This window comes from Lolium rigidum, chromosome 3 (genome assembly GCF_022539505.1).
Source record: "Lolium rigidum isolate FL_2022 chromosome 3, APGP_CSIRO_Lrig_0.1, whole genome shotgun sequence".
NCBI lineage: Eukaryota > Viridiplantae > Streptophyta > Magnoliopsida > Poales > Poaceae > Lolium > Lolium rigidum.
This window is the reverse complement of record NC_061510.1, coordinates 196,109,681-196,122,178: the sequence shown is the minus strand read 5'-3', so window position 1 is coordinate 196,122,178 and position 12,498 is coordinate 196,109,681. Positions and strand designations below refer to the sequence as shown.

Genomic DNA, 12,498 nt, shown 5'->3' with positions numbered 1-12,498 from the left:
AACTCCAATTCGGGGGACGAAGTCTCCGTTCCAGGCACCCGCCGGACGGGGAATTGCCCCCGGAGCCATCTCCACCGCCGTCTTCACCGCCATCTTCACCGCCATCGTTGCCCCCATGATGAGGAGGGAGTAATTCACCCCCGAGGCCGAGGGCTTCGCTGTAGCTATGTGGTTCATCTCTCTCCCATGTACCTCAATACAATAATCTCATGAGCTGCTTTACATGATTGAGATTCATATGAGTTTGTATCACTACTATCTATGTGCTACTCTAGTGATGTTATTAAAGTAGTTCTATTCCTCCCGCATGTGTGCAAAGGTGACAAGTGCGTGCACCGTGTTAGTACTTGGTTTATGCTATGATTATGATCTCTTGCAGATTATGAAGTTAACTATTGCTATGATAATATTGATGTGATCTATTCCTCCTACATATGCATGAAGGTGACGAGTGTGCATGCTATGCTAGTACTTGGTTTAGTCTCGTTGATCTATCTTACACTAAAGGTTACTAAAACATGAGCATTATTGTGGAGCTTGTTAACTCCGGCATTGAGGGTTCGTGTAATCCTACGCAATGTGTTCATCATCCAACAAAAGTGTAGAGTATGCATTTATCCGTTCGTTATGTGATCAATGTTGAGAGTGTCCACTAGTGAAAGTGTAATCCCTAGGCCTTGTTCCTAAATACTGCTGAGTTACTACTGCTTGTTTACTGTTTTACTGCGTTACTACTGCTGCAATACCACCACCATCAACTACACATCAATCTCCATCTCCGCGTCGCCAATCGATCGATGGAGGTAGCCGCCGACATCGAAGGTGGCGGACAACACGTACCTGCCGGCGTCGAGGCCCCTACGGACAGCACGTCGCGGCTGGGGAAGGGAGGCGCGGCGGCGCGGCTGGGGAAGGGAGGCGCTGCGGCGCGGCTGGGGAAGGGAGGCGCTGCGGCGCGGCGGCGCGGCTGGGGAAGGGAGGCGCGGCGGCGCGGCTGGGGAAAATTGGGGATGGCGCGGAGCGGAGCGGTTGGGCTGGGTCGAGCGGAGTGTCCGGCCGCCTGATTCGTGACGACGAGGACGTGCGAGTAGGGAGTAAAAAACGGTAGGGTTTTTTTTGCAAAATTACGGTCAAGTTAATTAAAACGAGACGGAGGGAGTACCTCCCTATGAATCAGACACGCACAGGGAGTCAAATCTTGGATCAAGAATTAATCCTAGTATATGATGATTATTTGATTTACAATTGGTATCTTTAGAAAGTGGTTCTAATACGAATTTAACTCACCAGTTTATGTAACACAAGATATAGTTTCTTAATTTTTTGGTCAAAGAAAACTCTTCAAAACCCGCTTGTGCTAAATAGTAGCATTTTTGTTGTAATTTATCGTAGAATGGTAAATTTGTAGTGCCCCTCAGGTCCATAATAAGTGTTGGCGGTTTAGTAAAACTTTGCACTAAAGTTGTACTAAATGACTACCAATTATTATGAATGGAGGGTTGCACTAAATCACCGACACTTATAAATCATAGGGAGCACTCCCTCCATACTGATTTTAGGATAATACGTATTTTGTGAAAATTTTGACTATTAGTTTGATCAACAAAATTTAAGATATATACCATAAAAACTATACCACTGGATTTATATTCAAAAGAAATTTCCATATGTTTTGAATTTTGTGGCATATACCTCATATTTCGTTGATCAAAATGGTAGTTAATTAGTTGTGGGTAAAGTTTTTTTCTCAAAGTATGTATTATGTTAATATTTTTTTTTTGCATGGAAACATTAGGGCTTTATTCAACTTCAGACACACTCACTCTGTCAGCCATTAGACTAGACACAAGAAAACTAGGGGGTAGTTCCATCCAGCAACTCGTAACCTCCAATGTGCAAGCATGTTTAGCACAAAGGTGAGCTAGAGTGTTGGACGATCTCATTACATGTTGAATTCTAAATGAAATAAAAGAAAACAGCAGCCCTTCAATTTTTTGTAGGATAGGCGCAACCACTGCGCGGGATCGGTACTTTTTCATACTGTAGAACTATTAGGAGTGGCAGCACCGAGGAATGGTGGCTTATGGCAAGAAAGAGGGCGCCGAAGAACATATGCCGCGACTTCGACACTGTGGCAATTTTTGTTGCATTGGAGGATCTGGAAGGAGCGGAATTCACGCATCTTCCAGCAGGAGTGTAGCACGGCTGATCGTGTGTTTGAGCTAATCATTGAGGATATTCATTCCTGGAAGGCCGCCGGCTGTATTTCTAAGTTTTAGGTTCCTGAGGTTTTTTGCTGTATTCTGGTGCATAGGTTTTCTTTTGCTCGGCCATCTCGGCAGTCATTTGCCACGCTGTGGCTCTCTTGTAAAAAACTTTCTCTTCTATCTTAATGAAGTCCTTCGAGATGAATTCGTGCCTCGCTCCCCAAACTACAGAAACATCCTAGACGCTCTCCCTGACACGCTGGTCCCACCTCCTGCCTAGCCCCGACTCAGATCCGCTTCAAAAACATTCTCGAGCAGAGCCGACATCGGAACTCCCCAACGACAACGACGCCGGAAACAGCAACAGCCGACGAACCAAATTCGTGTGCAATCCCGGGGGGAATCTGACGCGAGGTCTGTGCGATTTTGGTTGGAACCTGGTCGGGAATCGGTGGCCGGAGCGAATGGCGGTGCCGGAGGCGGTGGCGCTAGAAATACCGGCGGAGGAGGGGTCCCCGGCGGCCAGGGTGCCGCCGAGGATCAGGAGGAGGCTCGCCCAGGCGCGTGAGCCCAGCGTTGGCGCGCCGGCGACGGCCGAGGAGATCGAGGCCAAGCTGCGCGACGCCCATCTCCGTAGGCAGGTGGGTTTGCTCTTCCCCATTTTTTTTTCCCGTTGCGTGCTTCGTGATTTGGGTTGGGATTACGTTTTTTCTGCTGACTGCGTAGTTACGAGGTTGAGAAGTTCGAAGTGGAGATTTAGCACGTTTACACTGTAAACACAAATCCTAGTATTGCAGTTCGATTACTGGCAAAATTGGCTACCAAGTTGGTCCGTGTGTTAGTTTATTTGATCAGATCTTAGAGCCTCAAGCCAGTTGAGGACTTAACATTCTGCGAATGGGAGCCCTGGCTGGTCATTTTAAACGCAAAACCTTTGCATCTCGATGCATTTATATTTTTGTAACAAGCCCTGGTTGGTTCTGATGGTGAGAATGTTGAATCCCCATTCCAATTGAATGACCGGAAAGTTCATTCTCTCGTTTTGTGAACTAAATGCTGAGAATTGTGTGAAAGGTGGAATGACCTAAATGGGTAGTTTGTGAAGTTCCATGGGCTGGTAAAACAAATATCATTGCTACTTCCTACTTACCTAAGTTGTTGTTCACTCCAGCAATTTCATGACGCATTATCATGCAAAGCAAGGCGTGCCGTCAGGAGCACTTCGCAGCCATCTCAGGAGGAGGATCCCAAGCAGCGCCTTGAAGCAAAGCTTGTGGCTGCTAAGCAGAAGAGGTAATCAAAAGAGGCGACTGGCAGATTATATTATTTGATTCTATTCGAGCAACGGTAACAGTTAAGACTATTTTATAATTCTAGGTTGAGCCTCTTGGAGAAGGAGCAGAATCGTTTAGCTAAATTGGACGAGGTGCGCCAGGCTGCTAAGAATGATGCGGAAATGAGGTTCAACAGGGAAAGGGAGGAGCTTAGCATGAGAGTTGAGCATCGGGTCCGGCAGGCGGAGGAGAACCGTATTCAACTCTTGCGTGCTCGTTTGCAGAGGCGGGCTGCGCTGGAGGAGAGGACAAAAAGGTTCCTCGGGCAAAGAGTGGCGTGGGAGAATAAGTACAGGGAGCGTGTGCGGTCTGCGATCCTGCAGAAGCGGAATGCAGCTGAGATTAGAAGGATAGGGCTATTAGAAGCTGAGAAAAAGCGTGCTCAGGGTCGGCTTTCACAGGTCCAGCTTGCTGCCAAAACTGCATCTAGCCAAAGAGAAACTGAGAGGAGCAAGTTAAAAGAACAGCTACAAGACAAACTTCAGAGGGTATGTATTTTTAATGCGCAGAGTTCGCACAATTGCTCTATCCTTTTGACTTGTGCCTTACGGTCGCTAACCATATATGCAAAAACAGGCAAAGCGGCAGAGAGCTGAGTATTTGAGGCAGAGAGAAAGTGCCCAGTGCTCTACACATACCAGTTCAATTAAACCCGGGGACTTTCTTTCAAGAAAGCTGGCAAGGTATGGTCTTACGCAGTTGAACAACTTTCAATATTTAAATAATTGTTTGGTTTCTATGTATAGATGAGGTTTTATTGATTTTTTTCATGGCACTTCAGATGCTGGAGAAGATTCATAACATCTAGGAAGACAACAGTTGTGCTGGCTAGGGCCTTTGACATTCTGGGAATAAATCAGGAATCTGCGGATTCTATGCCGTTTGAAAAACTAGCTCTCTGCATTGAATCTCCAGAAGTTCTTCAGACCACTAGGGCATTGCTTGATCGCTTGGAGAGTCGTTTTATTCTTTCTCAGTCATCAAGTTCATCCACACCAGAAAATATCGATCATCTGCTCAAGCGCCTGGGATCGCCAAAGACTCGGATCCTACCAAGTAGTGCGGGAAGAGCTAGAGTAACACCAAAAAGGGCAACTAGAAATTCTGACGCTGGCAAGTTACCTAGATATTCACCAAGGGTAGTGCTTTGCGCTTACATGATACTAGGTCATCCAAGTGCTGTTTTTAATGTACGAGGCGAACGAGAGAAACTACTTGTGGAGTCGGCAACAAACTTTGTGAAGGAATTTGAACTGCTGATGAAGACAATACTTGATGGGTTAGATGGTGCATGCATACTGAGTCAGTCAACACTAGATGCAGTCTCTCCTGGATCTTCTTCTTCTACTTACCAGGAATCTTCTTCAATTGCTGCTGATCGGAAAAAATTCAGATCCCAGCTGGTTTCTTTTGACAAAGCTTGGTGTGCTTATCTTTACCACTTTGTGGTGTGGAAAGCAAAAGATGCCAAGTCGCTAGAGGAAGATCTCGTGACAGCTGCATGCAAGCTTGAGCTCTCAATGATGCAAACATGCAAAATAACTACAGAAGGCCATTCAGATAACCTTAATAAAAATAATTTGAATGCCATCCAGAAACAGGTATGATTTATACCAGGGCTTCTTTTTTATGTCCTGCATATCCCTTGCGTGACAAGTGTTGTTTTAGGTGCATGTGATTTGTGTAATGAAAAAGGCATTTCAGCTCTAGAATTTACTATAGTCTGACGAGTAGTAAAGCCCTGGTGTTCTAAAGAAAATCTAGAATGTTGCACTTAGTTTATGTACTTTGATGCTCTTCTATTGACATCTTCATAATCTTCATAGATATAATATCTGCTAAAACGAGTTTCTGCTTGTTGTCCAGGTTATGGTAGACCAGAAACTTCTAAGGGAGAAGGTTTGGCACCTCGGTGGTGAACCTGGTGTTCAGAGGATGGAACTTGCTTTATCAGAAACAAGAACAAAGTTCTTTGGAGCTAAGGGAAATGGGAGCCCCTTGTCAACAGCTGCTGCAAATGTCGCATCTCCATCTGGAAAGTCTCTTCTTTCTGACATGAAAGATAGTTTGGACAAGGATGCTGAAAGGCCAGGTAGAGTTGTTCAATCTTTGTCCAGAGCTTCCTCTTCACTGTCTCGAAGTGACACTGGAGATAACGGTAGCCAAATGAGCATCACACTGCCAGAAAAGCTGCCAACTGAGAATGAGCTTGCCCAGTCTTTGTTCAAAGTTCCCTCTTTACCATCTGAAAGTAGCTCAGGCGACAAAGCCGTCAGTAGCCAAATGAGCATCACAGTGCCAGAAAAGCTGCCAACAGAGAATGAACAAATGGTCAATGAGATTCTGCATGGCTCTTTTCCTGACAGCTTTGAAGATGTTGGTAAAGTTGAGGGAGATTTCAAGGTTAGGTCCTATCATATACTAGAATTTTACTGTTCAACTTAATATCTAGGGTAATGTAAGAACCAGAAATGTATATCATGTTAGAGAATTTGTGTCAGCATGGACTGTTTAGGGAAACTCAAATTACATGATGTAGGGTGTAATTTTTTCCAGTGTAAGATGCACCTCCAGTTAAGTGGCACATAATTCTCTCAGTCGCTCACTTTTGTTATTCTTAGGCAAAGGTCAGGGAAACAATGGAGAAAGCTTTCTGGGATGTGGTTCTGGATTCAATGAAAGGAGACACACCAGACTACAGTTATCTGGTCAACCTAGTAAAGGAAGTCAGGGATGCATTGCACCAGATGGCTCCTAAAGGGTGGAAAGAAGAAATAACAAATAACATTAACCTTGAAATTTTGTCTCAGGTAAGAAGAGTGTGAATGGTGTTATGATGAATCTGTAATATATAGCTGATATTAATATTATTGTTGGCTGAAAGGTACTTGAGTCAAGCACCCAGGACACACATTATCTAGGGCACATTCTGCAGTACTCTCTGGGTATGGTGCGCAAATTATCTTCTCCTGCAAAGGAAGATGAAATGAAGATCAGTCATGACAAATTATTGAGCGAATTGATCGAACACTCTGAATCCAATAATGGAGGTCCATATGCATTTGTAATAGCTGTCATCAAGGGCTTGCGGTTCACTATGGAAGAATTAAAGGTTTGTTTAATACCTTGAGGTCTGAACAATTTACACTGACTACGGTGAAACTATAACACCATTTCTAACTAAATATTTTATTTTCAACAGGCTCTTCAGTCAGAAGTCAGTAGAGCACGGATACAGCTATTGAAACCAATTATAAAGGGCTCGGGTGGTTTTGAGTACCTGCAGAGAGCTTTTGCTGATCGCTATGGATCCCGTTCCAATGCATTAGTTTCTCTCCCTTCAACTATTCAGTGGATTTCTGCCTCAAAGGATTTGGTAGAAGAAGAATGGAATGATTATGTCAGCTCCTTGCAGACCCTGCCTGCAACAGACCATGTTAGTATCTAGACACCGTGCAGCCACTGTTCTAAGCAGCAATAGTGTACTTTTGGATTTTACCCACTGTTATTGATTAAGATTACAGAAACAAGCTCACGGGCTGTTTTTAGCAACAGTTACATAAGTACTTGTGGTTTTCACCTGATGCTATTGATTGAACTTACAATCCCCTCATAACAGGTTCAGCCATTTGTTACGACCCTACGAGCTGGTCGTGGAATTCCAGATCAGCAACATGTAGTGCCTGTAGCAGGTACATGTTTTTAATTTTTATTTTGGCCATTTACCTGAATTTTGTAATCACTTTGCATAATGTGAAACAGAAGAATGTACAGAGCTACCAGCGTGCACGGGAGAAGAGCTTGACAAGCTAATAAGGATTGGGCTATTGCGGCTTATCAGCAGCATGGAGGGCATGCAGAGGAAGTCAGTACCTGAGATCTTTAAGCTGAATTGGTTGAGGTTGCGTGCTGTTCAGAGTCAATTCCAACAAGTGATTGTTATCGCAACAAGGTGAGACGTCATTTAATTTTGTATTATTTTTTGCGAATATTTGTATTTTTTCGTTATTATGTGATATCGGAGCTATAGAATGAATCGACTGAACCTATGTTTTTCTGACAGCATGCTTGTCCAGCGTCAAGTTTTGATGAGTGAGAACTCAGAGACCACTCCTTCGGAACTGGAAAATGCAACCTTGGAACTGTTTAACACACTCACGGAACTACTAGACAACTTTTCTGATGTTAGCACAAACAAGATCATTGAGGTTATGATCCATTCGGCAACCTCGACCAGCTCTTGTTCAGATGAAGTGATTGAGAACAGGAAGCAGATATTGACCAGGGTCTTCCTTAAAAGCCTCCAGACTGATGACACCGTCTTCAGGAAGGTCTCTCGATCTGTTTACTGTGCCTTCCGTGCGATCACCCTGGGTGGCAGCGGGGCGAAGGGCAAGATGCTCGCCGAGGTGGCCCTCAGGCGCATCGGCGCGACAAGAATCACTGACCGCCTAGCGAAGGCTGCCGAAGTGCTAGTGAAAGTAGCAACAGTATCAGAGCAGGTTCACGGCCCGTGGTACAAGCACCTGCTGTGAGAGTGACCTCCTGGTTTTGTGAGATCGTGCCCCTATCATTAGGGTGTTGTGGAAATGAAATTGTGTGGCGATCTGCAAGCGTTGCAGGGTGGTAACAGTGTTTGAAGATTTCGCCGTCTCCGAGCTAGTAGGATATGGGAAGTTATCAGGTGTGCTAATGTGCCTACGTAAACAATGGTTTAGTAATCGTGTGAGAGAGCTGAAGCTGAACAAGCATGGTAAGTTGATACTGTCTTCGTGTAGCTCGTGTCTATATATATGTGCTGTACTGTATATATAAAAATAATAATGCTACGGAAGATCAACCACCTGGAAACGTTTTCATCTACTAATGTGTGTACATATATATATATGCCTTCCATCAGCTTGCTTGTCCTAGCATACATCAAAACGCAATGTATTACAGATAACCTGCAGGTACTGAATTGCTGATTCACAATCTCATCATCTCATATGCCTGGCTAGGCTTTACACATCAAACTCTATGCTCCGATGTGCACTTGAAGAAGGTGCACCGTGACACTGAGCGTAGCAGCTCACGAGGACAGCTGCTCGGCGTTCTCGGGCGAAGGCTCTGCCGGCGCTGCCGACGCCTCCAAGGTGGGTGAGTCAGACGGCGTCTCCTCCGGCGCTGCCGCCTCCACGACTGGTGGGCTTGGCTCGACCGAGAACGCCGCTGCAGCCGGCTGGAACTTGGCGACGTAGTAGCTGAGTGGCGGGCCGGAGTAGGGCGTCTGCACGGGCGGCTGGTTCTTGCTGACCTGGATGAGGATGGACGAGGCCCCGGCGACGACGATGAGTGCCAGCCCCGCCACGAGCGCCGCCGTGTTCTCGGAGCCCTCGGACGACGTCCCCGCCGTGCCGGAGCTGATGGCGCTCTCTGCCACGTACACCGCCGGCTGCGCGCGACATTCAGGAGGGAGGAGGACGAGCGTCAGTTTTGTGAATGCCGAGAAGCAGAAGAAGAGGAGCGGCAGGCAAGATAAGGTTACCTCGACGGAGTAGATGTTGGTCTGTCCCGCGGTGTCCTTCTCGACGAGGCCCGTCCACCCCTTCTTCTTGGGAGGGAAAGTGCCCACGACCTGGGTCCTCTCCTCCGCCAGCCACTCCACGCTCAGGCTCCCGATCTGCGCAGCCACACACACACAGTATGAGTAACTGGCTAACTGCCAAGTCCAGACAAGAACAAGAAAAGGGTGAGGGGAGCTAGACGTGATGTAGGTGGGTACCGGTTGATAATAATAAGAAAATCTGGAAGATGAAAATACCACTAAAAATAAAAAATTTCGGATGGTATCTTCGTCGCGGAGTCATTCTTACCAAAGATAATCTTAGCGGAATTGGCATGGAAGTACTAGGTGTGTTTTTTGTCAACAAGATAAAACTATTAAACACTTTTTTTTCCAATGTCATTTTGCGAGATCTATTTGGTCAGTCATCCAAGTTGCATCTACCTCCGTATCCTCGACTAGTGGTAGCCAATGTCTTTGGCAATTGGCTCACGGTATCGATTCAAGGTTTAAGTTGCTTCTTAGGGTGGGGGCGCTAGCGAGTTATCCGGGCACTCTGGCTAAGTAGAAATGACAAGATTTTTAACGATAAAAATTGTTCTTTGTTGCAGGTCATCTACAGATGTACAGGTATTCTCCGTTTGTGGTTACCTCTTCGGCGGGTGGAGAACCGAGACCTAGTTACGGAGGTCTGTACACGGTTGGAGGCTACGGCGAGGGATACTTTTTCCCTACATGGGTGGCAGCATAGTCTACGGATTGCAGGCACCACCCACACCATAGGCGATTTATGATTCATCGTTCCAATATGTATTTCGCCTAGTTTTCCTATTTTTATATTTTTGGTTACAGACTCTTTGAACAGCTGTGTGCATCCTGGTTATGCAGAGGCTGGATGTAATTGCTTTCCCAAAAGTAATAAAGCATCCTCTATCGAAAAAGGTGGGTACCTCCTTCTCCGGGGCGCACTCCACATCGTTGCACTCAGAGTCGTCCTGCGGCGGCGGCGGCGGCGACGAAGAAGCATTGCAGGACACCGTCAGCAGCCTGCTGCTGCTGATGCTTGCGCCATTAATGCCTCCTCCGCGCAGAAGCGTGGCCTGCTGAGGCTTGCTGCTCCTCAGGAACACGCAGCTGCTCGCAGCGAGCATGGATTGGGCAGGGCAAGCCATCTCTTCTCTTCCCCCTGCCTTCTCTCTCCTCTCTCTCTTTCTCTCTCTGCACGTACAGCACACAAGCTCGAGCAGGAAGAAGTTGCGGGCTAGAATTGGATTATGGCTGTGGCTTACGAGCACCACAGATTTGCCAAGCGGCTTTTGTAGTGTTGGCGATTATTTTTCCGTGGGATATTTGCTCTGTGGATGCTCGGTGGTCCACGTTGTCTCGCTGGCTGCTACGGGTTTTCCTTGAGCTGGCAACGTTTCCTTGTAGTACCATGCTGAAACGGAGAAGGTTTTGCCTTCCGCGAGCCTTGCGGCCCACACACTCGGTGTAGTGGTGTGCATTGTACACGGCTGCACGTACACTCACTCCTACTGAGAGAAATAACATCGCAACTCGCAAACACGAGTTTAGAGCATCTCCGACCGCATTCCCAAAGCGTTCCCAAATAATGCAGGATCGGGCGTTTAGGGAAGTGTTTGATTCGTGCTGTGTTTGGGGACGTCGTTCTTCAGTCGCGTCTCCCAAACGCCGCCCCCAATCTTTTTTAAATATTAAAATACTCTTCTTCTTTTTTGCATTTTTATTTCAATAGAGAGAAGAATACATAATTCGAAACATGGTTTACATAATCTAAGATATAGTTTGTAACATGGTTTTCACAAACAAATACATAGTTTGAACCATGGTTGACACAAATTAAAACATTGGAAAATAAGGAAACCTAACTTGTGTTGGCATCGCAGGTTTCGTGTGTTTGTTGCCAAGAAAGAACACTCCCAGGCACTCTCAGTCACTCAAACTGGAAAATCCAGCTGGTGATGAAACCCTATTGGTCCTTTCGACTGAAGAACATCCAAAAACATGCGTGCCTATTTTCACTGCGAAGAAACAATACTCAATCGTCCTCTTCATTGGTGTCGCCGTGGTAGTGTCGGCGGCAGCGCGTCTCGTCAAACATCTTGACGCTCATATCCCCCACGCCAAGGTAGGAGAATGTGAGCACGCAGCCGGCTTCGAGATCGTGGTAGCGCGTGAACTTCTCCCAACCGGTGTGGAGGTACATCTTTGCCGCGCCCGTCGAAGAGAACTTCCACCGGCCACTGGCAGCAATCGCAGGCAGCCTCCCGCGGATGCAGCGAGGCCGGCGACGAAGTCGGCGAACTTGTCCGGCAGCCTCTGGATGCTCGTTGCCGGCGACGAAGTCGGCGAACTTGTCCGGCAGCCTCTGGATGCCGAGTGGGTCGCCCTTGAGGACGACGACGAACTCGAATAGCACCTCCTGCTCTACCTCTTGCAGGTCCGACGACAAAAACGACGGCGTCGCATGCGACGACGAGCGTGCAGCTCTGTCGCGGTCGCGGTCGCGACCACGACCACGGCCGTGACCTCTGCCTCTGCCTCTGCCTCTACCAGCCATGGCGTCGACTCTTGAAATGGTGGCGGCTAGGGTTTGGGAGAGAGGCGCTAGGATTTGTGTGTGAGAGACGATGAGAGAGCGCCCCTTTTATAGGCCGGAGGGAGGCGGGGGAGCGGTGGCGCTCATTAACGCCGGCACGCAGAGCTAGGCGCGACGAGACGCTTCGCTGCGCCTCTGCGGGAACTGCACCGTCGTTGTGCGTCAATAACTTCCGTCGCGAGGTAGGCGATGGTTAGGTTAAACTTCAATGTGCCACTGACGCGTCGGTCCCGCCACTCCTTGCCTCGCTTTTCGTTGTATCCGGTGTGCCCGGAGCTCCCCTGTGTAGCGGGGACGGACTCGGAGCGTCGGACACCGTATTGGGTTGCGTCGGACAAAAGGAGGCTTTGGGGCACGCGGCTGAGAACGTTTTTTTTGTCCGGCGTGCCCCAAATCCCTTTGGGAGATGCAGCTGGAGATGCTCTTAGAACATCTTCGGTGCGTTTCCAAGACGCATCCGGATTATGCGTCGGATCGACCACTTGGTGGACGTCGTGGTGCCGCCGACACGTCAGTTTCCAGTCGTGGCCTCTAAACGAGGCCCCAAAACATTTTAATAACAAGAAATATAAATTTTTTCAGTTAAATTTAATTATATTTTACAAGTTTGAATGACAAACGGATAAGTGATCACCTCTAGCCTACTTGCCGTCCCTCGGAGCGCTTAACGGCCCCGCCCCGTCGTTGCCTCCCTTCCTATTCCGCTTCTCCGCCGCCGCCGCTCCCTCCGTTGTGCGCTCGCCAGAGCGCGGTGGGTCGCCGCGTTCTACAGGAGCCGTTGATGCGGTTCTT

At 47.5% G+C, this 12,498-nt stretch overlaps 2 protein-coding genes across 4 annotated transcripts; one reads left to right on the top strand and one right to left on the bottom strand.

Annotated features, from left to right (window-relative positions):
* Positions 1-2,491: 2,491 nt before the first annotated feature.
* LOC124702865 lies at positions 2,492-9,720 on the top strand. Of its 3 annotated transcripts, XR_007002738.1 has the most exons (13): positions 2,492-2,848; positions 3,379-3,500; positions 3,585-4,029; positions 4,118-4,224; positions 4,323-5,142; positions 5,408-5,944; positions 6,163-6,351; positions 6,426-6,653; positions 6,744-6,977; positions 7,161-7,233; positions 7,304-7,493; positions 7,605-8,294; positions 9,698-9,720. XR_007002738.1 is itself a non-coding variant. In XM_047235038.1 (12 exons), the coding sequence occupies exons 1-12, from the start codon at positions 2,672-2,674 to the stop codon at positions 8,074-8,076; spliced, it is 3,591 nt and encodes a 1,196-aa protein (XP_047090994.1). In that variant the 5' UTR covers positions 2,492-2,671; the 3' UTR covers positions 8,077-8,477. The 3 variants fall into 3 exon arrangements, 2 of the variants coding, with proteins under 2 accessions (XP_047090994.1, XP_047090992.1); XM_047235038.1 differs by lacking the exon at positions 9,698-9,720 and having other exon boundaries at positions 7,307-7,493; positions 7,605-8,477; XM_047235036.1 differs by lacking the exon at positions 9,698-9,720 and having other exon boundaries at positions 7,605-8,475.
* LOC124702866 (protein MAINTENANCE OF PSII UNDER HIGH LIGHT 1-like) lies at positions 8,386-10,393 on the bottom strand. Its single transcript, XM_047235039.1, has 3 exons — positions 10,037-10,393; positions 9,069-9,203; positions 8,386-8,975 (listed from the first exon to the last, which is right to left on the bottom strand). Exons 1-3 carry the CDS (start codon positions 10,256-10,258, stop codon positions 8,613-8,615), a joined length of 720 nt encoding a protein of 239 aa, XP_047090995.1. The 5' UTR covers positions 10,259-10,393; the 3' UTR covers positions 8,386-8,612.
* Positions 10,394-12,498: the final 2,105 nt, after the last annotated feature.